This window comes from Syngnathus leptorhynchus, chromosome 18 (assembly GCF_054491065.1).
Source record: "Syngnathus leptorhynchus isolate UIUO chromosome 18, UIUO_Slep, whole genome shotgun sequence".
Classification (NCBI taxonomy): domain Eukaryota; kingdom Metazoa; phylum Chordata; class Actinopteri; order Syngnathiformes; family Syngnathidae; genus Syngnathus; species Syngnathus leptorhynchus.
In genome coordinates this window covers 1,743,134-1,768,253 of record NC_141212.1, presented here as the reverse complement: position 1 = coordinate 1,768,253, position 25,120 = coordinate 1,743,134, and the positions used below count along the sequence as shown (strand labels likewise).

The 25,120-nt window shown below is 46.0% G+C and overlaps 2 protein-coding genes and 1 long non-coding RNA gene across 4 annotated transcripts in view; 1 reads left to right on the top strand and 2 right to left on the bottom strand.

Annotated features, from left to right (window-relative positions):
* Nucleotides 1-1,843: 1,843 nt before the first annotated feature.
* LOC147042239 (exostosin-1) overlaps nt 1,844-25,120 on the top strand; it is a 29,274-nt gene continuing 5,997 nt past the window's right edge. For both annotated transcript variants that reach the window (XM_085937819.1, XM_085937818.1), the window contains exons 1-6: nt 1,844-2,154; nt 2,267-3,039; nt 21,970-22,063; nt 22,149-22,256; nt 23,844-23,963; nt 24,968-25,100. In XM_085937819.1, the coding sequence (XP_085793945.1) occupies nt 1,855-2,154; nt 2,267-3,039; nt 21,970-22,063; nt 22,149-22,256; nt 23,844-23,963; nt 24,968-25,100 (1,528 nt within the window). In that variant the 5' untranslated portion in view covers nt 1,844-1,854. The remainder of the gene's footprint in view (nt 2,155-2,266; nt 3,040-21,969; nt 22,064-22,148; nt 22,257-23,843; nt 23,964-24,967; nt 25,101-25,120) is intronic.
* LOC147042241 (uncharacterized) lies at nt 15,316-16,272 on the bottom strand. Its single transcript, XR_015068866.1, has 4 exons — nt 16,228-16,272; nt 15,896-16,048; nt 15,787-15,826; nt 15,316-15,663 (listed from the first exon to the last, which is right to left on the bottom strand). It is a non-coding gene; the product is annotated as an uncharacterized LOC147042241 (long non-coding RNA).
* Nucleotides 17,019-17,612, bottom strand: LOC147042240 (pleurocidin-like peptide WF3). The gene is made up of 4 exons (XM_085937392.1): nt 17,557-17,612; nt 17,376-17,476; nt 17,273-17,291; nt 17,019-17,209 (listed from the first exon to the last, which is right to left on the bottom strand). The coding sequence occupies exons 2-4, from the start codon at nt 17,473-17,475 to the stop codon at nt 17,122-17,124; spliced, it is 207 nt and encodes a 68-aa protein (XP_085793518.1). The 5' UTR covers nt 17,476; nt 17,557-17,612; the 3' UTR covers nt 17,019-17,121.

Sequence of the window (25,120 nt, the reverse complement as noted above, 5' to 3'; positions counted from 1 at the left end):
AATAACTGCAGTGATATCTGGCAAGCAATAGTTGTAGCCTCCATGTAACAACAATCTTCCATATTCTTCAGGTGACAACAATCTGCCATAATTCCCCAAATCTTCAATTGAAAGATGTACAGAGATATTGAGATGACATCAACATTAACAAGAAGACTTTTGGCAAGTACTGGCTACATCTTCTTATCTGACTCTTATTTCAAATGAGTTGATGCTCAATGGATTGTGTACCTAATGAAGTGGCACAACACAGACACTGATGAAGCCTTGAAAAAAGGTTGCCACAAGAGGGCGACATTTAACTGGTAAAGTCTATTTAACTCACGCGGTCCAAAGTTCAATCAGAGCTTAATGGATGACCCCATAAACAGAAGGTGATAAAAAAAAATGATTTCAGGGAAATTGTCTAGCAAAACATCACCTGCAGCAAATTCTAGAAAGTGTCTCATTTCGCTCATAAAACAAATTGTTTTATTATTAACATTAAGATTGCTACTTTGATCATCAGAGAAGTTAAGCCACGCTAACCTACCCATAAATGCACACATTTCTTAACGGACTTTGCTGCGCAGGGCCGTGGTGGATTTAAAAAAAAAAAAAAAAGTTCCTCACTGAACGGTGCAAATTCACGAGCATCGCACCTCCTTGCTCACGTGCTTGGGGGTTGGGGATGGGTGGTTGTTCTCGGTTGCTGCTCTGATCCAAAAGAAGACTCGCATTCAGGCGCGCATGTGCGCGCGCGTCTACATTCCTCGAGGCAATCCGCTCCGCCTGTCAATCAAGGCACGACCGTGAAGTGGATGCGGTAACTGGATTCTCCGGATTCCGATGACGAGGAGGACTCGATTCCCCCTAAAAGTGACAAATTAGAATTTGGCTCTGGGATGGACGCGTGTGGACGGATGCGGGATGAGGAGGCGGTGACGGTGCCGGCGGCGCGGACGCGCGTCCCGTTTTGTTTCGTCTTCCACGGATGAGAAAGAAGCAAAAAGTTTGCCAGCCGGATGGAGGAGCGACGGCGTGTCGTCGTGGTGGTGGCGGTGGTGGCGACGGCGTCGGCGTTGCTCCGCGGACTACGACGCTGCGTGCGTGTGTGAACTTGCGCGTGCACGTTAATTGCTGCTTCGTTAGCTGCGCGCGCGCGCGTGCGTGCGTGCACGGGAGTGGAGGAATGCACGCGCCGGCTGCGGGGTCGACAGCAGCTGCATCCAACCTTGCCGGGACTACAGGTGTTCCCTAGTACAGGTAGGCACTAAAAAAAAAAAAAAAGTCTACTTCTGTGACGTCATGATCGCTAAAACTTTTGCATTTGTCCGAATGTTTAACTTGACACGCTATGAATATTTATTAAGAATAGAAAGTATGCTAAATTAATTAAGAGTTCTGAATATCTATTTATTTGTCCGAATGTTTAACTTGACACGCTATGGATATTTATTAAGAATAGAAAGTATGCTAAATTAATGAAGAGTTCTGAATATCTATTTATGGTACAATTAAATTAAAGAAAGAAAATGTGGTTTTTATGCCCACAGTAATATTTTAGTTAGTCAATGCAATTGAATTTTGACATAGATGTGTAAGGTCGCGCTTGTGGTTTCTAATATTTTGACCCAGCACATTAGAAATTGCAATTTAAAAATCAAATATTACATATTTGTCGTTGGTCACTGTATTAATTTGACATTTTCCAATCATCTTTAGTGACTCCACATCCCAGAATGCCATGGTGTGGCTAAGGCGACATCCTAGTGAGTCCACCTGACCTGCGCCTACCTGCCCGACTCCTCTGTCCCCTTTCCATCATCCTCCTCCTCCTGATCCCACCCTCCACCCCACCGCCTCACAGCACACATGCAGGCCAAGAAGCGGTACCTGCTCGTGTCTGTGGGGGTCGCTCTTCTCTTCCTGGTCTACATGTGGGCTCTGCAAATCGGCGACTTTGAGCAGCAACAGCAGCGGCACCACCACCGCCGCCACCAATTGCCCCGGTACCCCGACTACTACCAGCACCGGTCGTACAGCCCGAGCCAGGAAGCGGATCGGGCCCGGCCCAGAGCGCCACCGCCTCGTAGGGGCCTGTCCAAAGAGCCGGCACGCTGGACCGAGTTGAACCAGTTGTTGGCGCCCTACCTGGAGGGAGGAGAGCAGGAGGTACAGTAGAGGTTGCAACTGGAAGGTGTAGTCAATTCACCGTCACAAATATTCAAGACCTTGTCAAATGCATCCTTGAAGACATTTTTTCCCCCCCATGTACTTTTTTCAGGAGGACGGTCCCCAGGTGCACCACCAGCACAGCTCGCCAAGAGAGCGGCGCTCGGTGCGTGACAACCTCTACAAGAACAAACGCTGCCGCATGGAAACCTGCTTCGACTTTGCCCGCTGTCAGCCGCACTTTGGCGTCTACATTTACCCGCCGCAAAGAGGCGATGAGATTTCCCCCACCTACCGTAAGATCCTCACCTCCATCCAGGAGTCTCGTTTCCACACCGAGGACCCCGCCAAGGCCTGCCTGTTCGTCCTGGCCGTGGACACCCTGGACAGGGACCGTCTGTCGCCCCAGTTTGTCCAAAACGCCAGGACGCGTATTCAGAGTTTGCCCACGTGGAAGGACGGCAGGAACCACTTGATTTTTAACCTCTACTCCGGCACCTGGCCGGACTACACGGAGGATCTGGGCTTTGAGGTGGGCCAGGCCATGTTGGCCAAGGCCAGCGCCGACGTGGCCAACTTTCGACCCAACTTTGATATCTCCATCCCCTTGTTCTCAAAAGAGCACCCACTTAAAGCAGGGGGCACGGCCGGCGCCGACGGAGCGTCGGTCCGAGACCCGCCGAGCTCCTCCTCGTCCTCCAGGCGCTACCTGCTGGTCTTCAAAGGCAAGCGCTATCTAACAGGGATCGGATCGGAGACCAGAAACGCTTTGTATCACATCCACAACGGCGACGACATTGTCCTGCTGACCACCTGCAAGCACGGCAAGGACTGGGAGAAGCACAAAGACTCCCGCTGCGATCACGACAACCGAGAATACGCAAAGTAAGTCCAACTTCCACTTTTGTCCCTCAAGTAGTAAATTGAACAAAACAAACGATCATTTTCACGCCGGTGATTATAAAAGATGACAAAGCCTATCCGAAAAATGAAAATTCAACACAAAAAGCGCATCGGCGCACCCGTGGTCTTAATGGCGGAAAAATAAATGACTTAATTCTCTGTCGCGGTTCATAAAATCACTTTTACAGAAAATAAAAGAGCAACGTGAACGGTGAGAAGCCGCTAATCAATAGCAGGCGCGAATGAACACGGCGCTTAAGAGGCTCCTTCACTAAAAGTAATTAGCACATTCTCTCTCGCGGCCTGATAGCTTTTTATTATGAAAGTGGGTCCTAATTTCACACTCGCTGGGTTTACTTTTTGGTGTTGTTGCTCTCTATTATTTATGTAGCACTTAGGAATCAAAGAAACATTCAAGTCAGCCCTTTAAGGGAATAAACTTTGCTGTCATTTTTAAGACTTGCCACTCGCCAATATGATCGACTTAATGCAATGAGTATGAAAATCGGATTTTTTTTTATTTCCTAGATATGATATAGACTCTTTTGTGAGTGACACTTGGCAACGAAAAGCCTTCGAGCGCTTTCACGCTAGACTGGAAACGCATCACACCTCCTGATCTTTAAGTTGTGACCGGCAGTCGGTTCGGTTCGCGCGTAGTCGAGGTTAGGCTACGCTGGTATGTTACATCCGTGTATTTGGCGGCCGTAGCTTTCAAGATGCATGATGGAGAGGCGGGGGGAAAGTGGCGAAAGGTAATAAAAGCAAATGTCAACGGCAGTCATGTGGTCGGCGCGACGGTGCGGCCGTTTCCCCTCGCGCTGCCTTTCCGCTTTCATTGGTGCTCCTCCCCTCCATCCTCCCGTTTTCTTCCCTCGTCTGCCGTCACGCTCGTCCTCGCCTACCGAGCCGGGGCAAAGCGTGGAAAAAGCTTTCTCCGCCGTCTAAGTGCATCTTTGGATGTGAACGCCAATGAAGAGCACCACTAGGGATAATAACACAGTGCCACATTCCTGTCGGAGAGAGGCACGATTTTTATTTATTTTTTTTAATGCGCGTGACAATTTTGCCAGCATAGTGAAACATACAAGACGTGGGCAGGAAAGTTGGAAGCAGAAGGACAAGCAGTAAAGTCACGACTGGATCGCGGCGGCGGTGTGCTCCAGGGCTCCGTTTGTGAACCCTGTTGGTTTCAGCGCCTCTGTTTTCGTAGTTCGTTAATTAACACGTGAAAACATAATCGTCAAGGAAAATGAGCGATTCATCAAATATAAATAAATCCCAACAAAGAGCGTTTCCTTCCATTTACTGGTTTTAAACGGCAATTGGAGTATTTTGACAATTTCTAACTCTAGCCGGCGGACTTGTCGGGGTGGCGTTAGAAGTCGTCAATACGCCAAAGGCTTCTGGCCAAGGCTGGCGGGTGAGTAAAAACAGCCTCATCGATCCGGCGTCACGCCGGCCAATCAGCAGATGAATGGAGGTTAATGCTCCCCTCTTGGCACGTGAAAGCCAAACATAGATCGCTATTCATTCTCCGCGACCCTCTGCTAGTCTTAACGTGGAGTACTGAGAGGAGGCGGGAAGAAAAAAAAAAACACAATGGGCCATTGCGGAGACAAACCGAGACATTCTTTCGCCAAGTTTCATTCACTAAGGAGGGAATGATCAATAAGAAGGCATCATTTTCAAATCTGGAATTACAGAGAGTTGAAAATAACCCAAAAGCTATTCATTCCGTCGGAGAGAACAAACTCGCACGTTTTGGACATTTTTCTCAAGTGCGTCGGGCCTTCGCAGTCAATTCTCCGCTACCTGCCGCGTCCGAAAATTCCTTCCGTCCATCCGTCATATCTGCCCTCATCTCTTTTGTCATCTACCATCTTCTTCCTCGCTCTCTGGGCCAGCCACTTGAGCTGAAGTAAAGGTGCGTCGCCATCCATTTTCGCCGAGGGAGTCGGAATTACAGAGGTGGGAAGCGAGAGGCAAGGCGGACAGATGGATCACAGCAGGAGGGAGGAAGGGAAGGAAGGAAGGAGGGAGGGAGAAGAAAGTCTTTGCTTGTTCAGGAAACTTTGTCGTAGAGTAACAATATGGAATTGGGCAAACTACACACAAGCAGATAAATATGGAACTGAAATTGACCTCCTTAAACAAAATGGCGGACTTTTTAAGACAAAAAATACTTTCTAGACTAAAGATGGGATTTTTTTTATCATTATTTTTATTTTATTTTTTAAATGTCATTTTTGTGTATTTTTCCTTTAATCTCCTCAGACACCACACAAGCAAAAATATTTTAGTTGAATGGTAATTAAGGTCGTCATCATAGAAAATCAAAAGTCTGTGGCTTCACTTTGGTCAAAGGTAAAGCCTTTCTTTCTTTTTTCTATTTCTTCCCCTCCCCTCTTCCACTTTTGGAAGTAAAATGCTGGCCAGTGTTAACCTCATGCGGCTGTGTAAAAGCGCACCAGCAGGGATTTACAGCTCATTGGCTCTCATTATGAAAATGTGATATTGCGCTGGAAAGCCTCCGGCTGTTCTGCGGCGGATTAGAGAGGTGGCGGCGAGCACAGCTGGCAGACACAGCCAACCAACCAACCAACTAACCAAGCAACCAACCAATTGTTTTATCTTCATCTGCGCTCGAAATAATTCCTAGTTCATCCGACGCGGTTTCGCCAAAGGTGGCTTCGTGTCGTTTTTAATCAACGAGCCCAAAGCGACATCAGTGAAAATGTTAGCTCAAATGGCGCCAAACTAATCACAATTTGTTTTTTGCTTAATTCACTTTCCCGGGTTGCCTTCCAATGTCTGATTTTGCTTCTGGATGCTTTGCTTTATGTCTCGCAACACAGATGGTGCACTTGTGTAGTTAAGTTTAACCCCAAATTCTCAAACCGCGTCCCCCGGACAAAATGGATTTCACAGGAGCTACATTAAATACATCATTGTAAAATAAACCGTTGTAACAAACTTTGTCATAATTTACTTTGCCGTCGTTTTTATAGATAACCGTAACATCATAGTAATATAAAACCCGCCGTCTTTATATTCAGTCGTAATTCATCCAGTAGTAATTGAAACCGTCGTAACGGATTCTGATATATATTTTTTATATATATATATTTATTTTTAATCACATTGGATCAGAACCAATTGTACCTGCGACTTGGCACAGACTCCGCTTGCGGTGTTAGCACATCTAATATGTGTCAACACTGCAGAGTGTTCATATTAATGGTGCCTGCCATATGTGCTTTTTGCTGACTGTGACACACACAATATATAAAACTTGTCAAGACTAAACGTCAACATAAAGCTGACCGTAAAGTCAAACAACAGACGCAGATCACGTGTCGCTACCGGACGTTCCGTCGAGCGCTGGCGAGGCCCGTCCAGATGGTGCCGGCTGCGCGGACAGTAAGCCGCGGAGCCGCTGCCATCCAGCGAGAGGGGGGGAAAAAAAAAAAGAAAAAAAAAAAGATCATCTGTGTGCTTGTTTTGTCCTTTTCAAATCCAACTACAAAGGACAGCTAACAATCCCATTCAGATTTGTGCCATGCATAATTCACACTAATGAATACAGTCGAGGCGACAATGACTTTCGAAAGATCCCGCCACTTGCCTCGTCTTTCTCTCGGGGGGGGGTTTGGTCCTTTTGTGGATCTCTGCCCCCGTGATAGACCGCCTAAAACAAACAATGTGACATTTTTGATCGCTGAGAGTCCATTTGTAGAGCGTCAATAGGGGGAAAAAAAATGTCATGAAAAGATGGAGCCGGGCAGAGAAGTCATTGACTTTGAAGTCCACTTCACCACAATGTATATCCGCCATTTAATGTCAAAGTCCACTTTTTTTTTTTTTGGCGTGCGCGTCGGCAATGTCCATTTTCTCGTCTCGCATCAAATTGTCTCCTCACTTTAGCCGAAGTAAACAACAGCACGTTCTTAACGAGACTCCCCCGACGGTCGTTACCGTTGGAGAGCCTTTTAAAGCGGACATATTACGGAAGATTGACTTTTTAATTGCTTGTATACAAATAGTTGTGGCTCGGGAGTGCCTGCCCACCCATCAAGTGTGAAATTAAACAACTAAGTAAATCTGTTACAAGGCCGTTTTCTTTGCCGGGTGATGTGTCGATACGTCACGCGCACCCGAGAGACCAAAGTTTCGCATCCTTTATCGAAACAAGGCACACATTTTGCTTTTACAGCATACGCTAACATTTTCTGGTTTTTAAATCACTTTGACTTTTGGGAGTGCATTTCCCGCCAAGTCGGTCGTCTTTGTTTACCTGTTGACATTGCATCCTCCCTCTTGTCCTGATCGTATCTTCTTTCTACAATGGGCGCTTTTTACAGGATTGACGTTTTAAAAGCAACTTCAGGCTGTTTTGCATATATTCATTTTCACCGCCGGGTTTCTATTTCCTGCCTGATTTGTGCGTAGAGCCCTAATGGACTTGGCTGCCGTGTGTGTGTGTGCGTGAGTTTGTAAGTCTATATGTTGCTGATTTAGACGTGCCTCCGGTAGCTAATACGCCGGCTAATGGCCGAGATAATGATTGGTGCAAATGGGGCTGCCAAACATTGGCTTTTGGCGACTCAAACTACGCCGCATTGATCATTCAACATGATCGGAATGAACTCTTGTAAGAACTCGCCTGTTTAGCACGAATCCATTTACGGACAAAGAAGATGGTAGAAGGGTAAAGGCTAATCCTGGATGAGTTTTCATTTTATTCCTAGTCGTTTTTATTTTATTTTATATGTATACGCAAAGAGCTCATCTTAGAGAAGTTGATTGAATGACTTTACTAACAGTATTTGTGTTACTTTTCTTTATTTTAATCATTATGCCAGTGTTATACTGCCCCCTGGTGGCCAAGACATTAACATCAGAAAATGCCACAATAAATTAATCATGATGTATAATCTATTTAATACATTACATCGATTTGATTAGTTTGTCAGAATGCGATTTATAATGTACAAAAAAAAATTATTTATGAAAAAATAACATTATGCGACTGTCACAGTTGACAATCAGTATTTATCGAATAGCCTAGTTCGCTTTTTTTAAACCCTCGTCTTATTTTTGTGAGATAAATAGAAGGAGGGAAAATAGATTGAGCCAAATGAGCGTCTATCGGCAAGCGTTCGATCCCGACTGATAAACTGTCCCGTTTAAAAGAAGGCTGACGGCACTCGAATGAGAGCCCCGATCATTCCTTTTTTGCATTGAAAAATTTCTGTAAAAACACAGCGGGAAAGAAGCAAAGGCTGGAAAGCTGGCAAAACCTCCATTACCGATAATATCTCTTCATTGGCCTTTTTATCCTCTTCTGCTACTTCACAGGGAAAAAAAAAAAAAAAAAAAAAGGCTCTTGTACCTTGTCATTTTCAGGACAGCGCCGTAATGAGAGCGAACAAAGGAACATGACACGGAGCGAGAGCGAGACAGGTTCGTCATGAATATTACACAGATAGCGCTAGAGGTGACACAGCTTGGATCAACAAAGTGCTAAGCGCTGTTGCCGTCACGCAGCGCTGCTGGAAAATAGCCCCAATAAATCGGAACGATGATTCACCGTATCGCTACGTCAACATCATTGATTGGATTCCGATAATATACATCCCGATGTCCGATGTGGAACATCGCGTCGGGCCTCGTTGAGTTTAATGAAAACCTTCCCGAGGGACTGGGACTTAATTGGCCTATGTTGATTTCGTTGTTGTCCGGAGTACGGCAAATGGAAGGTCGCCGGGGTCATTCGGTTATCGAGCTATCGACAGGAATCTGCTCTTTATTTCATATGATTTCTTCTACTAAGGATTGAGGAAGGAAAAAAAAAATGGCGTGCCATCCCTCCATTAAAAGATCATGTGCTTTGACAATCCCGCCGTCCCGCCGCATCCGAGCCGGCGTGACAGCCAGGCCCGAGTCGGATGAGCAATCGTAACTGACAGCGGAATGGCCGAGGAGCGGCCCCGGCGCGTCCCGGGACGGCCTGTAAAAAGCACTCGGCACGCTCTTTTATTTACGCCGGCCGTATTATTAAGCAGCCTTCATGTCGAGTTAGCGTACGGCGCGGTCTGCTGTTCCGCTTTCATCCGACGTGGAAGTAGACGTGAATTTTTTAGACGTTGATTTTCTTGCACCTTTCTGTTCATTTTTTTGTTGCTTGAGTTTGAAGTCATGGTGCTTTCTAATGAAGGTCTTAAAGCAAGGCTAGAGTTAGCATTAGAATCCTGAGCTAGCTAAGATAGCTAGTGATTTATGTCGTTTGAAACAGTAACCCCTCTTTAAAGACCTCATTAAAAAAAAAATTCTAGGCCTCTTTGGAAAGCGAAAGTCGAACCTCGTCTCTAACCCGGACTGATAGTTGGCGTTGTGATTTAAGCCTCTCGCCACATCATTGTTGCCATTTTTCCAGCGCTGACGTTCGGAGCCCGACCCGCGCCGCTTTCGCTCATTCCGACAGACTCGGTAGTAAAGAAGCCGCTGCTGACAAGAGAGGGGGGGGGGCCGAGCCCGACACGATAAAAACGCTTAGGGGGCGAACAAGTTTATCTGGATGTTTTGCCCTTCGGATGCGCTGGCCGTCAAAAATGTCAGCTCCGCGCAGATTTGGATGACAGACGTGACAAACGGGGCAGGCCTCCCTCCGGTCAGGATGTTACACTTGCAACAGGAAATGTCGACTTTTTATTTTATTTTATTTATTTTTTTAAAATATCTCTTTTTGTATATATTTACTCTCAGGGCCCATTACACTGCATTTTTTTTTTCAATTATTTTAATTAAAGATGCAGTTGCAAACTGGTTGAAACCCAATTTTGAAACTCTAAATTTTGTTTGAAAGCCTAAACCGGTGTTAAAAAACATGACCGGCGCTCAAAGGATGAGAACATAACTGCAAAAAAAAAAAATAAAATCCCCGCCCTGCTTGCGATGCTTGTTAAGGGTACCTGAAGACAAGATGTCGGCCGAACGTTGGTAATTGCCCGCCAAACTGTCAGACGGGCCTCGCAGCATCTGCGCGTTTACTTCTTTATTGTTTCCTCCTCCTTTCAAAAAACCTGAAGGACACAAGAGTTGAACTGGTGTGGGTTGGTCACGCCGATGAAAGTGCCCAATTTTTTTTCCAAGAGCACGATAGGGTGGGGTCAAAGTTGACGCGCTCGTACGTGTCAGCCCCAGTTTACAGTTTGACTTTCTTTGACTCGTGTGTGTGTGTGTGTGTGTGTGTGCATTTTGTACGTGGTGTGTGGGATTAAGCGAGATGAGCAGAGGGGGGGGGGGGGTCCAGATGATGGGATTATTCTCACATGCTGTCCAAACAATTGTTCCCCTTCTGCTGAAAATCTGAAAACCGCTTGGCCTGGCAGCTAACAGCGCAGGGATCTGTTTGTGTGTGTGTGTGTGTGTGTGTGTGTGTGTGTGTGTGTGTGTGCGCTGTATTCCGAACATCCTAATTAATTTGCGCTTCCTACGCTTTCTGTGAATAATAATAACGCGCCCATGTTGCCGCTAAGTGCGGTCTTGCTCGGTGCTTGAGTCCAGGTAGTAAAATGGCGAGACCGCTTGTAATTGATGGCGACGGAGTAAAGTTCATTAGGGTGTGTGTGTGTGTGTGTGTGTGTGTGTGTGTGTGTGTGTGTGTGTGGTGGGGGGGCCGCGGCGGCTTGGGGGAGGGCGCGAAGGAATACATTTCATTTCACAGCTCATTAACCTAATGGTGGCTCCCACTCTGCTCCCGGGCCGCCTCCTCGGCTGATGATTTAATTTCTGAGGCGTGAAAGTCCACGTCGGCCACTCGGTTAACAGCGCTCCAATCCCACGCCATTATTTCTCCGTTACGTACCGATGTCAAATTTACCACGAAGACTTCGCTCGTTGGAAATGCGGAATTGGACGACCGGACCTTCGTTCCGGGAAAACCCGCTCAACGTTTGAAGACGTTTTTTTTAGCCGAAATGCGAATTTCCCTCATTAAAAATTCGACTCGTGCCCGTTCCGCTCACGCGACTGCTTGCTTTTGTCATTTTCAATGCGACTGGAGCCCAATGACATTAGGAGAGTTTTATCCATCTGCCGGGGAGACGCATTAACCTTAAACTGATATTTAAATGTCACCGTGTGTGTGTGTGTGTGTGTGTGCGGTCCAAGCATAATACGGCCAACGTAATTAGATGTGGTTCCAGCCTTTCCAGCGGCACACATCCGATTATGCGCACATGACTCATTTGTAGGGGTCAGTGTTTCCAACAATTAAGCCCAATTACCAAACAGCGCTACCTTGGCACTTATCCGTTTGTGCCCCCCCCCCCACCTCCACTTTTTTAGTCAGGGATACTTTTCAAAGCGAATTCCTTGAAAGTTAGTGACAAGTTTGCACCGCTTTCGGACTTTACCTGAGCTGCGCCCAGATGGCGCGCTTGTGTCCATTTTCCCCAAAAGTGCGTGCTCAGCAAGTTGGCGCTCTTCTGGCAGGGCACCCAGAGCTTTGACAAATGGGATGTGACCCACAGGTGGCGCATATTAACCCAGCTTCCGCCGGGACCTCTGCCGAACGTGTGTGTGCGTGCGTGTCTGGGAACCATTCCGAAGCATTGTGCGGAATTACCCGGATCGAGCCGGAAATGATTATTTCGGATCGCTAGGAATTGCCGCGTCAGCTTTCGTAGGCCCAGATCGCGCCCTCGGAATACGAGTGATTTAAGTTCCGATCTGAAAACGCTTCGGACCGGAAGAACAACCTGAGGTCCATTGATAGCTTTGATGGACGGACGGCTAGATTGATGATGTTCAAATAGACACGCTGAAGGTTACACATGCCCACGGGGGTTAACTTTCTTTCGATTTGCTCTCCACGTTGCCATTTTATGTCTTCGGGGGGTTTTGCCTCACTTGCCCCCCCCCCCCCCCCCCCCCGCCTCACCGCCACCACTGCCATCTTCACCGGCGGCGTCCGCTAACGTCTGATTGGACAAATGAGACGAACAGATGCGCCGCTGTTCCCCTTCCTCACTGTCAGCGTCCTGTTTATTTCCATTTTGGCATTGACAGCATGCCCTCTGTCGTTATGTGTTGATTGATAGCGCCGCAGCCCCCCCCCCTCCCCTCTTTTCCTCCCAGGTGACCGCATCCCATGTGACTGCACATTGCTTCGGGACATTAGTGGTTGAGGTTGAAGAATTTAGAAAATGTTCACTGTCGCTGAATTTTGCTTTGTAACTAAAAATCAACCCAAAAGTTACTCATGTACAGTTGATGAAAGTTAAATCAGCCACGGGAATCATCTCTTTGCTATCAGGGTCCATTTGTTTGATTCCTAAACTCTCCGAGGGTCAATTAAGTATCTAAGAATGCTCCTTAAAATATTTGAGCCGCTTCAAAACTTTGAGGGCGTATTTTTTTTTTTTTTTTTTGTAGAGGAAGGTGACTCATCAATTTCCCTCCTCAATCTTCATTTCTCATCTTCTGAGGCCGGCGGAGCGATGTAATGTGATCATCATCTCAATCAGCGGGGAGCAAAAATAAATGAAATGGGCTTTATGAATTGAATATGAGCGAGAGGACTGGCGCTGGGTCAATTATCTGCCGCCGCGCTCCGATTAACAGAAATAATCACTGCAAAGAGCAGGGAAATGGCCAAAGACGAAGGTTCGGGTAAAACCAAATCTCTGAATTGCTGTTGCTATCAAGACACTAACTCACAATTATCTTTAATTATGATACGATTCTTTGTTATTAATTACATATTTTTGTAATCAATCGGCCAAATCTGAATTATAAGTGAGTCATTAAAAAAAATGGTCTCTGGTCGTTGGATTCTTCATGGAGCCTGAAACGGATTAATAATATCACCATTCATTTCAATAAGGCATGATGATTTGAGATACAAATACTTCGAGTTTGCAACTTACTTTGAAGTATCTCAAGTCACCTCTAACTTCCTGCGTGCTTGTTCGGTCTCCCACTTTTATCTTCTACACCGCTTGCGTTTTTTTCTTTGCTCAGACAGCGCTAGCCGAGTGTCTGCGTGATGGATCGTCGCTATATTCTCCGCCCTGTGTCTCCTCCAGGCGCCGCACCTTGGAATATAATTGAAAACGCCCGTTGCTTTTCCCAATTTTTTTTCCTTCCCTTCACTTCCCTCGCAACTCCCAATTTCTCGTTGTCTTAGCCGCGGCCTGCTCGATCCACGTGACGTGACTCCAGTCAGACTTAAGTCACCAATTTTAGGTCTCGCTCGAAACAAGAAAAGAGCTCGGGAATTTGCCCGTGAGTGGCGCGAGACGTCCCCGGAGCGAGAGAGGAACGCTCGTCATCCGTCTTCATTCATCTCCAAGTCGCTCGCGTTAGCGCTCAATTATCTCGCCGCCGTTTGTCTCCATCGGACTGGAGAGGATCCTCAAGTGGTGGAAGGGGGCTGAGTGATGGATGCCAAATAAAAGCAGACACGTAGAAGTAGGCACAAATCAAGGAACAATTGCCTTGAGATATGAGTTGAGTTTGATCCGGGACCATGTTTGTAACTCAAATTCCCTTTCCCCATTGAAATGAATGGAAACGCCGTCAGTCCGTTCTAGCCTTCCCTAAAAAAAATCAATCAAAAAAAAAAAAAAAAAGAGTGCTTCCATCTTGGCACATCTTTGTCATGTTTCCGTCGAAAGTGCCAAGTTACCGTCTTGTCCGCTGTTTGACAGCGAAGGGAAAGACTCAGATCAGCAGATCCGATCGCTTTACACGGGGCAGCTAGCGTAGATACTGCAGGTAGGCGACCTGCCGCAGTCTGCCGCCCGTCATCGTTTGGCATCGATTTCTTTCTGCTGCCAACAGACTCCCCCCCCCTGAGCGAGGAAGATGAATAATTCACGGGACGCCGCCGGGCTGCATCGGTAAATAAATACTTAACTAATATTGGCCCCGCCGCAAACCGCAGGTCTCCGTTTACAACGATGCCAGGCCGGAGGGCACACGACACGCCCGACAGAAATATGACGTGTGTGTACAAACACCCGCAACGCAAATAATATGGACTTGTAATTAGCCGCTTTGTAAACAAAGGTTTGACTCGAGGTCAACATTGAAAGACGGGCAAATCTATTTGAGATTTTTGGAATTTGTCAGCGACTTTCATATTCTGCTCTTGTTTTTACTTTTAAGGAAAAAAAAAAAAGATGCACCAAATGAGTCACTGTGACTAATAGCAGACTCCAAAGCAGATAGTGGCTTTTTAAAAACTGCCACAAAGAAACACTCTGATGCACATTAGCGTGCCCGGGAAAAAGTTTCGCTTCCATTCAGCGAGCAGACGAGATAATTGTAGGTTGTGAAGGCAGATGGAGAGAAAAAAAAAAGGAAAGTTGAATGACGGGTCGTTCATTAGCATCAACATATTGTTCTGGTTTTGTCGGGTCCGACAAGGCCGCCGTGACGACGGGTGACACGCCTCCATCGTTGTTAGCGTTTGATTTCACCAGCACGCCGTTAATGTGCGTTTGATTGGCAGAAAATTTATGCGCCCGCAAAAAAAGTTTCGCCGTTTCGTGCCTGGATTGTCTTTGGACATTTTTACAAAAACAAATGGTAGTCATTACCCAAAACTTCCGAAATGTATTTTTCCCCAAGTGTACCTAATGGTGTGTCCGTCGGGTTAACGTTGCGGTATACGGGATATCGCCGCCGTGAAGCTTCATCAGCCTGAGGATGATTAATATCATAAATGTCACACCCCACGCATTTATGTAAACCGAGGAAGTGCCGGCTCGGGTCACCTGATGCTCCGATGAGGCGGAATTTTATCGATGGAACGTCGACACCCGCCGGCCGCTGCGTGTGTTTCACCGCCGGCAGCTTTTACCGTCGATAGAGAGCTCTCCACTTACACGCGCACCCCGTCTTTAACCTTGATGCCGTTTGTGTGTGTGTGTGTGTTGCCTCGTCTATTATTTACTACTCGGTCTGGCCAAGCAGCGTTTGCCTGCGCGCGTGTGCGTGTGTGTGTCCAACGAACGCTTCTCGGTAAACAACCACCGCCGATGACACGGGTGACCCCCGCATTAAACCGAGCCCACTCCAAATGCACCCCCCCCCCACCTCACTCCTCTCTCATTTCCAATCGATTTGTTTCCAACGCGGCGCGCAAAGCAAATGTTACTTCCTACCGGCTCACTGCGTGTTGGTTTTATTGTGTTTGGAGTGTCAGTGCGAGCGGGTGGCTGCCATCGCTGGTAAAAGGCGACATTTTTTTTTTTTTTTTACGCTTTATTTAGTTGAAAGGGAAAGCTCCAAAAGGCAGGACAAGGAGGGTGTTTTCATCAGCTCATGTAGCAAACACACATGCATATATTCTTTATCCTCTCGCAAGAATGACTGTTCATTCGAATTAAAAGCCAACTTTTTTGATATTTGCTTCATTCAGCAGGGCATCGATAAGCGGCAAGGCATTTACGCTAAGGTCAAAGCTTTTCAACAATTTGAATGATTTGCCATGAAGCTTCGTTTTACAGCCCCCACTTGCATCAATCCTCAACGATGACGGGCATGTATTGCTGCTGTGGCGGCGTGTACTCGTTGTGTTGTTGGTTTTCCCTGGTTGGAGAAAGAAGGGTGAGCTTGAGGGTAGTTATTATCAAACGGAATGTTTTTTTTTTTTTTGGGAAATGTCATCCTTTTCAATCATTTGGAATTTTTGGAAACAAGTCATTGGCTTACCAGGCCATCCTCTTCAGCGCACGGTTTTGTTCTCGGTGCGCTTGACAAAAAGAAACAAATTTCAAAATTCGATATATCAAATCATGTTAGGGACAATCGAGGCGTTTACCTTTATATACCACGCGTCCTGCTCTGTACCCCGCTTTGACGCCTTTCCAGAGACTTCTAAAGAAGCATTCGCCGGGCTCGGCCATAAGCATCACCAGCGACAACACCAGGAAGAGCGTGACAAACTTCATCGCCAGGATAAAAAAATGCACAACTACACGAGAAGTCAACACAACCGATGAGTAATAAAAAGGAATGTCGTCAGCAGCTTGCAAAACGCCTAGACAGTGGCTATAAAAAGTCTACACACCCTCGGTATCCGGAATATGACAAATTGATACCATGAAGCGAAACATAAATAGTCTACGATAAGTTCATGAATATTCTTCTCACCTTCAGGCAAAGCGTCGGAGTCGTTCGTCGATGAGGTTCGGCTGCTCCCGTGCGTCGCTTTCGTTTAAATGGGCCGACTTTCGACGTTACTCCTCTGACCATTCGTGGTCGAGGGCAGAAGATCTGGCACCATCTTTTGAAGTTCCGCTTGTGGTCGGGTCACTGCGTCTATCTCACAGCAACACGTTGATGCTTGGGAAATAATCGGGTAGAGGAAGGGAAGTCAGAATCGGTAACTTTGTGAGACTCTGATCAGTCGGTTAAACTTAAAAAAAAGATATTGAATGATATACTAAATACAGTATGTTTAATGAGATGATAAACAACAGTAGTGTATTTACTTTTTAAACTTTAAAGCCAACAAACTTATCTGGTAAGGTTAAGTAGCACAATTGCAAAGTATAAGTGTTCATACATTTATTTAAAAAAAAAAAAAGACTTTTGTTTGAAATATTTTGTACATATTTTAACATTGTTAAAGAGCAGTTTTGGAAAATATAAACATCTCTGCGGGTCATTTAAAATCAATCGCTCTAAATATAAATATATAAATATAAAGCAATATCAAAATAACTTATTGAATTTACTGTTGAAATAAAAAAAAAATGGGAAATTGTAACGCTCATGTATGTAAGCCTTTTAATAGCTACATAACCCCCATGATTTTTTTTTCCTTTATGTAGATTAGTTCACACTACACTGTTTTTTTTAATTTTTTTTATTCTCTTACTGAAGATTCATCTCAGACAAAATTAAAATAAGAGCAAGGGACACAATGAAGTTACATTGCAGGTTTATTTCACACAAATTCAAGCAATACATCACTTTATTGTTTTTTGGATAGAAGCTAAAAAAAAAAAAAAAGCAAAAGAAGCTCCATGCAAGCAAACGGCCTCAGTTGAAAGCGGGTTGGTCGGCCCCAAATTCCACGGAGCGCTTGTTTACCACCTCTACCTCTTGAAAGCCGTGGTTGTGGATCATCCTGGACAAGCAAGCGTTATCACAACCAAACGCGGACGACAATGAAAGAAATGCCGAATCTTACCCGTGGATCCACTTTCCAACTAAATCAAACAACAAAGGTTATTCGGACAGTCGCATTTAACCCCAAAATATGCCAAAATCAACAATTAAAAAAAAAAAAGTACCGTGAGTCAGGCCGTGTAAAATGAGTCCAAAAATGCACTCCCCGGGTTGCGCCATGAGCACCACCAGGACCAAGACCAGGAACGCCGCTGTCCACTTCATCCTACACCCGCCCAAAAAAATAGACTTCAATTTATGAGGAGACGCTTTTGTTTTCATATTCATGTATATATATTTGCTCACCTTCCTACCGAATGACCAACGTTTCCGATTGAGCGTGTCGTTTCAGATGTCAAACTTCTCTTTTGTCGGCTCTCGACGCCTCTTTTTATACCTGCGCTCGATTCTTATCGAAAGCCGCGGGGCCGCAGTTCGGCGATGCAAAGTCATCGTGGAGCTCGCTCGGCGATCTTATCGACGTTTCTTGAGTCGCTAAAAGAGGAACTTAATGGTGAGAATGTCAGCAATAACAAAAAAAGACCGTCTATTTGATATTTTCAATCAATAATTCTTCAAAAAATTCAAACGTCAGCTATATTGGCAACCGTGGCGAACATGTAAAGTCTCTACTCGACTTGAAAGTTTTAAAGGGCTCTACTCAAATCCACTCGGGCTTTGATGAGTTCCCTTCTCTTCTCGCCTCGCTCCAAACTCGTTTGATTTGCGCCAGAGCCAGACATCCTGGGTCTTTGAGTGATCTCGCCACGATCCCTACAAAGAGGACCGTCGCGTCCGCCGGCTTCTCGCCGCCTATAATGACGTGGCGCTCAGGTGGCTCATACCGAATTCCACTGATCTTCTCAATTCCCGGAATCCACCGGAATCTCCTCGGAAAATCATTCGAGAACGACAGACGAGAGTATCGACAAATGGGAAGCGCAAATTCGTCGTGTAAATAACGCAACCTTCGCTCTCGAGCTATTTCTGAGCAAAGGACCGACCCTTTGAGACCTTGAGGCTTTGGCCTAATGCTCACTTGAAAGCTCAGATGGGATTCCTCCTTAAGACCTCGCCGAGTGTAAACGCAGACTCTCGGCCTCGCTCGGATTAGCGCCGCTGTTCCAACGTGGCTCTCAAAGGCGGAGGAAATCAGTATGCGACATTTGCGCCGCTAACGGCGGACATTTATGCAGTACGTGTGTCTAAGGCCGGAATTCATAATAACGTTGTTGGCCGTCAAAAATATCCAGTCTGAGCTAGGATTTTCTTAATTAACCACCTTAAATGTCACCGAAATCTGTTTGGACTTTTTTTCGCCGAATGCTAATAAACAATGCGTCAAACAGCATAGCAACCAAAAATAAATATTCCAAATTGATTGAAATTGAATCTGCCAAATTTGGTCATCGCCGTCGGAATCGAATTTCGGTCTTTTATCCTTCCGCCGCCAGGTGATGCAATTCAAAGCTTTCAGCTAATAACACGGGGGCTACTTTTGTCTTCAAAGGACGTTACCGTGCCAACTTTTGTCTCGTTGTGCTAGCGTGGCGGCTTTTATTCTTCTGTTGACTTAGAATAACAGCAACAACAAAAGAGGAACAAAACAAAAAAAAAAGATCACACACACACACATCTCTAAGTGTAAGGCAGACAATCATTTCTTGGAAATAGGAGGGCTTAAATGAGGCCGGAGGTGTGAGGAATGGATTCACTATGGTGAGGGGAGATTGGAGAGGTGTGTGTGTGTGTGTGTGTGGGGGGGGGGGTGAGATGGGGCACACCGGCTGCTGGCTCAGGCTTTTAATACACTGCCTCCAAATACACACACACATACACACCTCATCATGGCCGCAGAGGCTGAAAGATGAAGAATCCACCAGCGTAAGACTTGTGACTCTCTAATCAACGCTGTTTGCTTGCACTTTGGACTACTCGGCTCCGCGTCAACTAACACAAAGTCAGCCCTTGCCCTATACTAAAATATATATATAAGCTTTCATATACTAGATAGAAATGATTTTATTTATTCCGTGTTTTATGCCTGATCACATAGCTGTGATTTTGACAGTTACTAAATTGCGTACCGATTTTTAGCGACGAGTAGCGTTGTCTATTGTTGACATGACATCGACTCTATTCGGAACAGGCCCCAACTATAGAACGCACGAAACAAATCCTTCTTCACGTCCGGGGAGAAATATCCTCTCGCAGATGTGAAGCGAGCTGACGAGCATATTGATTTTGACGCGGCGACTGCGATTCTCTCGTCTCGACGGGGGCCTTGTCTCCGCCGGAGCTGCGGGAAGCTTGTGAAGAGGCCGCCCACCACCTGGCCTGCGGAATATTCCACGTATTCCCTGGCGGATGGCGAGCATATCAAAGCTTGTGACACACGCGCGCACAAAATGTACGTAGTGTATCTGCCGAGCGCTTATAGTCGGATCGCGCCGTAGGCTAGTTGATGTAACGTTTCACTTTGTGTTGTCCAGCCTACCCGGAGATGCGCAACAAATACACAAATCTGTTTTTGAAAGTAAGCTAGCTAGCAATTGTTAGCTAGCAACCGTACGCCGGATTGCTGCTACCGCTAATGATGGTGCTCAAAGAATTCATTCATACTTAGGAATCTAAAATGGTGAAAAACAAATCACACACACACAAAAAAAAAGCAATTTCCCGATTAGTTTTAAATGAAAAAAAGTCAAATGAAACTCTGGACAGCCCCTCCTTGGGCCCGGGGGGAAAAAAAATGTGTTTTTTTGTTTTTGCCTGGACATGTTTTGGCGCTAACGAGAGAGGAGTGACGGAGAGGTCCAAGTTCAATTATGTTGGTGCAACAGCTTCAATTAGGCACGGGGGCGGCAAAATCAATAGCACGACTGATGATGTCTCTCGCCTTTCATTCCTCACTCGTGGAAGCGACGCGTCCGGCGGCGACACACACAAACACACACGCACACACACAGCGGGCTGATATTCATCACTCTGTGGCCAAACGAGAGTGACGCCGTCGATCCCACGCCTCCGGCTTTCGCCGTCTCTGTTTCCTGTTCATCAATAATGAATTACGCTCGTCACCACAATATGCGTCTCGTTCCATTTTTCATTTTTCTGACGTGTTTTTATTTAGTTTTTTTCCCGCCTGTTGTTTCCCTGTGTCGGGCTTCTGCGCGACGGCGTGGAAATCTCACCGTGATTTTGGAAATGTCAACACCACGCCTGCCAAAAGTGTGTTGAAGAGGCGACGGGGAGGGGGAAAAAAAAAAAAGGAAACTGTTGCTTTTTAGTTCCTCACTTTGAGAGGATTTTCTCTAAGATGCCCACCTTGAAAGTTCACAGCTGATTGGTTAACAGCAGAAAGCTTTTAGATGTTTTCCGCGGGGCTGTCTATTGGGAAAACATTCTTATTTATTTATCAAGGGTAAGGTCATGGACACAAAGTCATCATCTATAATGATTTTTTTTTTTTTTTTTAGAGGACGACCATAAAATAAGTCGACGCAAAATCTTGGACGACATATGACCCAGCAAATAACACAACCTCCATTTTCACACTGCCGCATCATCTTTCCTCTTCTTTCTCGGCCTATCACAAAACGCGCCTTTTACTCTCGAGTGATGGTAACGACACAAAGTAGAGCGCAGATCAAATTTCCTCATTAATATCCGCCGAGAAATGAAAAGAAAAAAGTGACAAATTACAGCAGCTTGTTTTTGTTTTTTTGTTTTCTGAGTACCGCCTATTCTCCTTTGATGGCTCCATTTGCGTGGCTCGTCCTTTAAACTGCCGAAAGGAGCAAACTTTTCAGTCCTCTGAGCTTTTTAATGAACGCTGCTTGTTTGTTTCCAGTCCTCTTGAGTGTGATTGTGTGTGTTTGTCTCAAGTAATGCATGGAGACAACACACACACACAAAACAATTACACTTGGAAGGGACTAGCCCGTGCATGTAGGACAAAGCTTCGACTTGCTGGTGTGCGTGTTCCCACTTCCTGTTTGCAGTAATTACTCGCGATGCCATTTATAGTTTACACAGCAAGCCGCCATTAGAGAGATCATTACTGGACGTCTGGCTGCAGTCGAGCGCTTTAATTAAACATTCGGATGAAAGCAAGCGGGTTGCGTTTTTGGGGGGGGGGGGGGGGGGAGAAATACAAACAAGTCCAATGAAAACAAACATTTTTATTTTTTTTCATTCCTGGAACTTCCCAGATTCTTTAATTGACCCGCGGGAGCTAATCGACGTCTTGGATGGCGTCCCCTCTAAGCGACCTTGAGTTGACAAGCCGGATAGCTGACATCTTTTTTTTTTTGGGAGCTTTTCTTCTTTGGCGTGAACACGCAGGCCAGGCACGCGCGCACACACAAACACGCTCGCCGTGCAGGTGTCTGCTGGTGAGGTTGTGGGGACAGTTGATCCCCAGACAGATTAGGTGGCAATCTGAAATCTCCCCAGGCCAGCCCTAGAATCATGCACACACACACACACACGTTTATAGCCAATGTAAAGTCACAGAAAGTGTTTTTTGAAAAGTGACTTTGAGAAGCAAGCCAGAGTAAATGATTGATATATTTTTCAATAGGCTGAATGATCATTGATTTTTGTGATAGTTGATGTTCTGGAAATGAAAGAAAAAATTCAAAAACATATCCCAGAAGCTTTTGTGCCCTTTTTTTTAACATCATTTTGACACGTTTCTTGTGTTTGCTTGTGAAGGTTCGACTACCAGGAGCTGCTCCACAACTCCACCTTCTGCCTGGTACCGCGGGGTCGACGTCTCGGCTCCTTTCGCTTCTTGGAGGCGCTGCAGGTACGCTCTTAATTCTGTCGTTATCTCCTCTTTTGATGGAGGGAGGGGGGAAAAAAAAAAGTGTGTTGGTGTTTTTGACTGGCAGGCGGCATGCATCCCCGTCATTCTGAGCAACGGCTGGGAGCTCCCGTTCTCCGAGGTCATCGACTGGAGGAAGGCGGCCGTGCTAGGCGACGAGAGGCTCCTGCTGCAGGTGAGAAAATTCATCAGTCGCCGTCTGACTTAAATTGGCTTAGCATAATACTGACAAGTAATGTAAAATATCACAGGAGCGCCTCAAAGTTGGAAGACGATTCTTAAATCGTTCAAATTGAAATGAACTGAAATTTTATCTTTACAAAACAAACAAAAAATATATTCTGCGAAAACGTCTTCATCTTTGTTCATTGATTTAAAACGTTCTATATTACAGCAGAGTTTTTTAGCCGTAAGAAGGAAAAGTCTTAAGAATTGTAGTCCCAAAAAAAACAAAAAAAAAAGCTAAGGACAACTAAAAACCCCAAACCTCAACGTCCTCATCCAGTGACACTTTTGCGCCTCTGCAAGGTCGACAATTATCTACCTTACCTTCTCAACCCGACACCCGTGGGTGCTGGAAACATTCCGTCTGACATTCCAAAGCGTGCTGCGGTGAAATGTCAGCACCCCCAAGTCCGGATCCCCTTGAGCCAAAGACCAAAATGCTCCAAATGGAAACCGCATTAACTAAAAATGATGTCGACTACTTTTACAAACACCGAGACGGCAAACGCGAACGTTTGGGGAATTTTCTATTTTTCCCTCCGACAACAGCTCGCTCGGTCGTGGTTTCACTCTCAGCCAGGAAGTGTTGTCACAGATTAAAATGGATTATTCTGCCATTGGATTACCTTCTGTCGCCTTTAATTAGCACCGCCGTGTTGATATTTACATTTTTGGGATGGCGACGGGGAGGAGAAAACACACCTGTGTTTTGTACGAACGTGTGTTCAAGCATCCTTTGAATGTTTTGGGTTTTGAAAGATGCCCGCAAGCCAACGGCGAATATCGAGTGTGATGTCACCGCCATCTTGTGCCGCATCTTGCAGCAGTTTGCGCCGCCAGCTGCCGCCCATTAAACACGCCTTTTATCGTAATCCGCCGGCTATTTGCGGGCCGAGAAAAGGACGCGGCGAAGGTGCTAGGCGACTCCGCAATAAAGCTTCGAGACGTCGGCTCGGGAACATCTGTCACCGGCCAGGTTTTCACTACTGCCATCTGGTTGTTTGTCAGGAGAAAGGCGGGAAAGTTTTTGGAGGAGGTGACCGCCTTCTCAAGAAAACTCCCGATAGCCCAGACGTGAAGAATGCGAGAAATTGTTCGACCGCAACTGGCGACCGATGCCCTGCTTGCAAAGTTGCCCTGCGATTGACCGCCAACCTCAACCTGATTTGTTTTGGAATCATATCAGACGCTGCTTTGATCTCCGAGACCCCCTTGCGACCGCCCCCTCCCACCCAGAGGCTCGATGAGACGCGGGAACACATTTGCATCGTGCTAATATTATGCACTGGAAACGCTGTTCACACCTCTGTAGCCCGCTGAGAAATTTGAATCTCGTTATATTCAATTACATCATTACCTGACTGTTTAGTACGTAGCTGCACAAACACACACACATCGGCAAACACTATCAACACCATTAGAGTCGGGAAGTCAAATATTGTTAACGGTTTGGCCACAAGAGGGCAGCGGTTATCTCATGGGTCTCACAGTTCTGAGGTTTGATTGCGCTCTAAAAACGTCTCGGTCTATCCTGCAGGTTCCGTCCATGACTCGCTCAGTAGGCCGTGACAGGATCCTGGTTCTCCGCCAGCAGAGTCAGTTCCTGTGGGACGCCTACTTCTCGTCTGTAGCCAAGATCGTCCTCACCACTCTGGAGGTACCAAACATTCTTCGTCAGGAAACTTATGTTGGATTTTTTTTTTTTGCTGTGACCGCCGGCTCTGCTTCACCTCTCTGATAAACTTTCACAACAAATCTTTCCTGCTTATATAATGTCATGAAATGTAGATTCTAAACTTTTTTTTATGCCTCAAAAGTTGGTTGGAGTTCAACAGTTTCTCGAACTTTTGTCTTCAGAGCACACAAAGCAATTTTAGAGGAAAATGTGGCCATGCTTATTGCATGACTGCGTTTTTTTTTTGTTTTTTTTTTAACATTCATTTACATAATAATTTAACTGACAGATTATTTTGCATATTTTATGTCCCCTGTCCGACTTTAAGTGTTGCTCGTGCACAAGTGAACACAAGGTCCTAGCAAGTGTGAGGCAGAGTTGCGTTTGCCGGCGGGCCTCTCAGAGTCCATCCAGAGAGCGAGAGATGGTGAGAAAAAAAAAGAGAGAGAGAGAGAAGTCAAGGATTTCGAGTGGGTGGGCGTCCTCCAGACAAGGAACCTTAACAACCTCCACAGGCAAAAAAAAGTAGAGCAACTGCACTCGTTGTTGTTTTTCTAGTTGCGTTCGTTTAAGCCTCGAGGACCTAACGAGAATCAACTTGAGGACGCAATACCTCGGAATTGATTCGCTTTATTTTCTCGCGTCGCCTCCAGTTGACACCAAACAATATATACAAAACGACTATCCGTGAATTTCGAATGATTCCGAAAGCAAGCCGAGTGATGGCAGACTTTTGCGACGCCTCCAAAAAAACATGTAGAGTCCCCTAAAGAGTTGGCTGACATCTCACCGCCAACGCGGCCGACCCGACAACATGGCCGACGGACTAAACAGCTAATGGATTCCTCATGTTGGGAGCGTTGCCCTCCCCTCCGTTGCCGTCGAAGGGCTTCAATGATCTCCCGTCTGTCTTGAGCTCCTACAGCAGCTTTTTCTTTGGCAAAATATTTGGATGTGACAATATTTTCTTGATCTCCCATGTCCAGATAATCCGAGACCGCGTGGACTCTGTCGTGTCCCGCAACCGTCTGATGTGGAACTCCCTGCCCGGTGGTCTCTATGCACTCCCCCAGTACTCCACCGACCCCGCACGCTTCCCCTTTTACTACTCTTTGCTGGGTGAGGAGAAATTCTGCTCT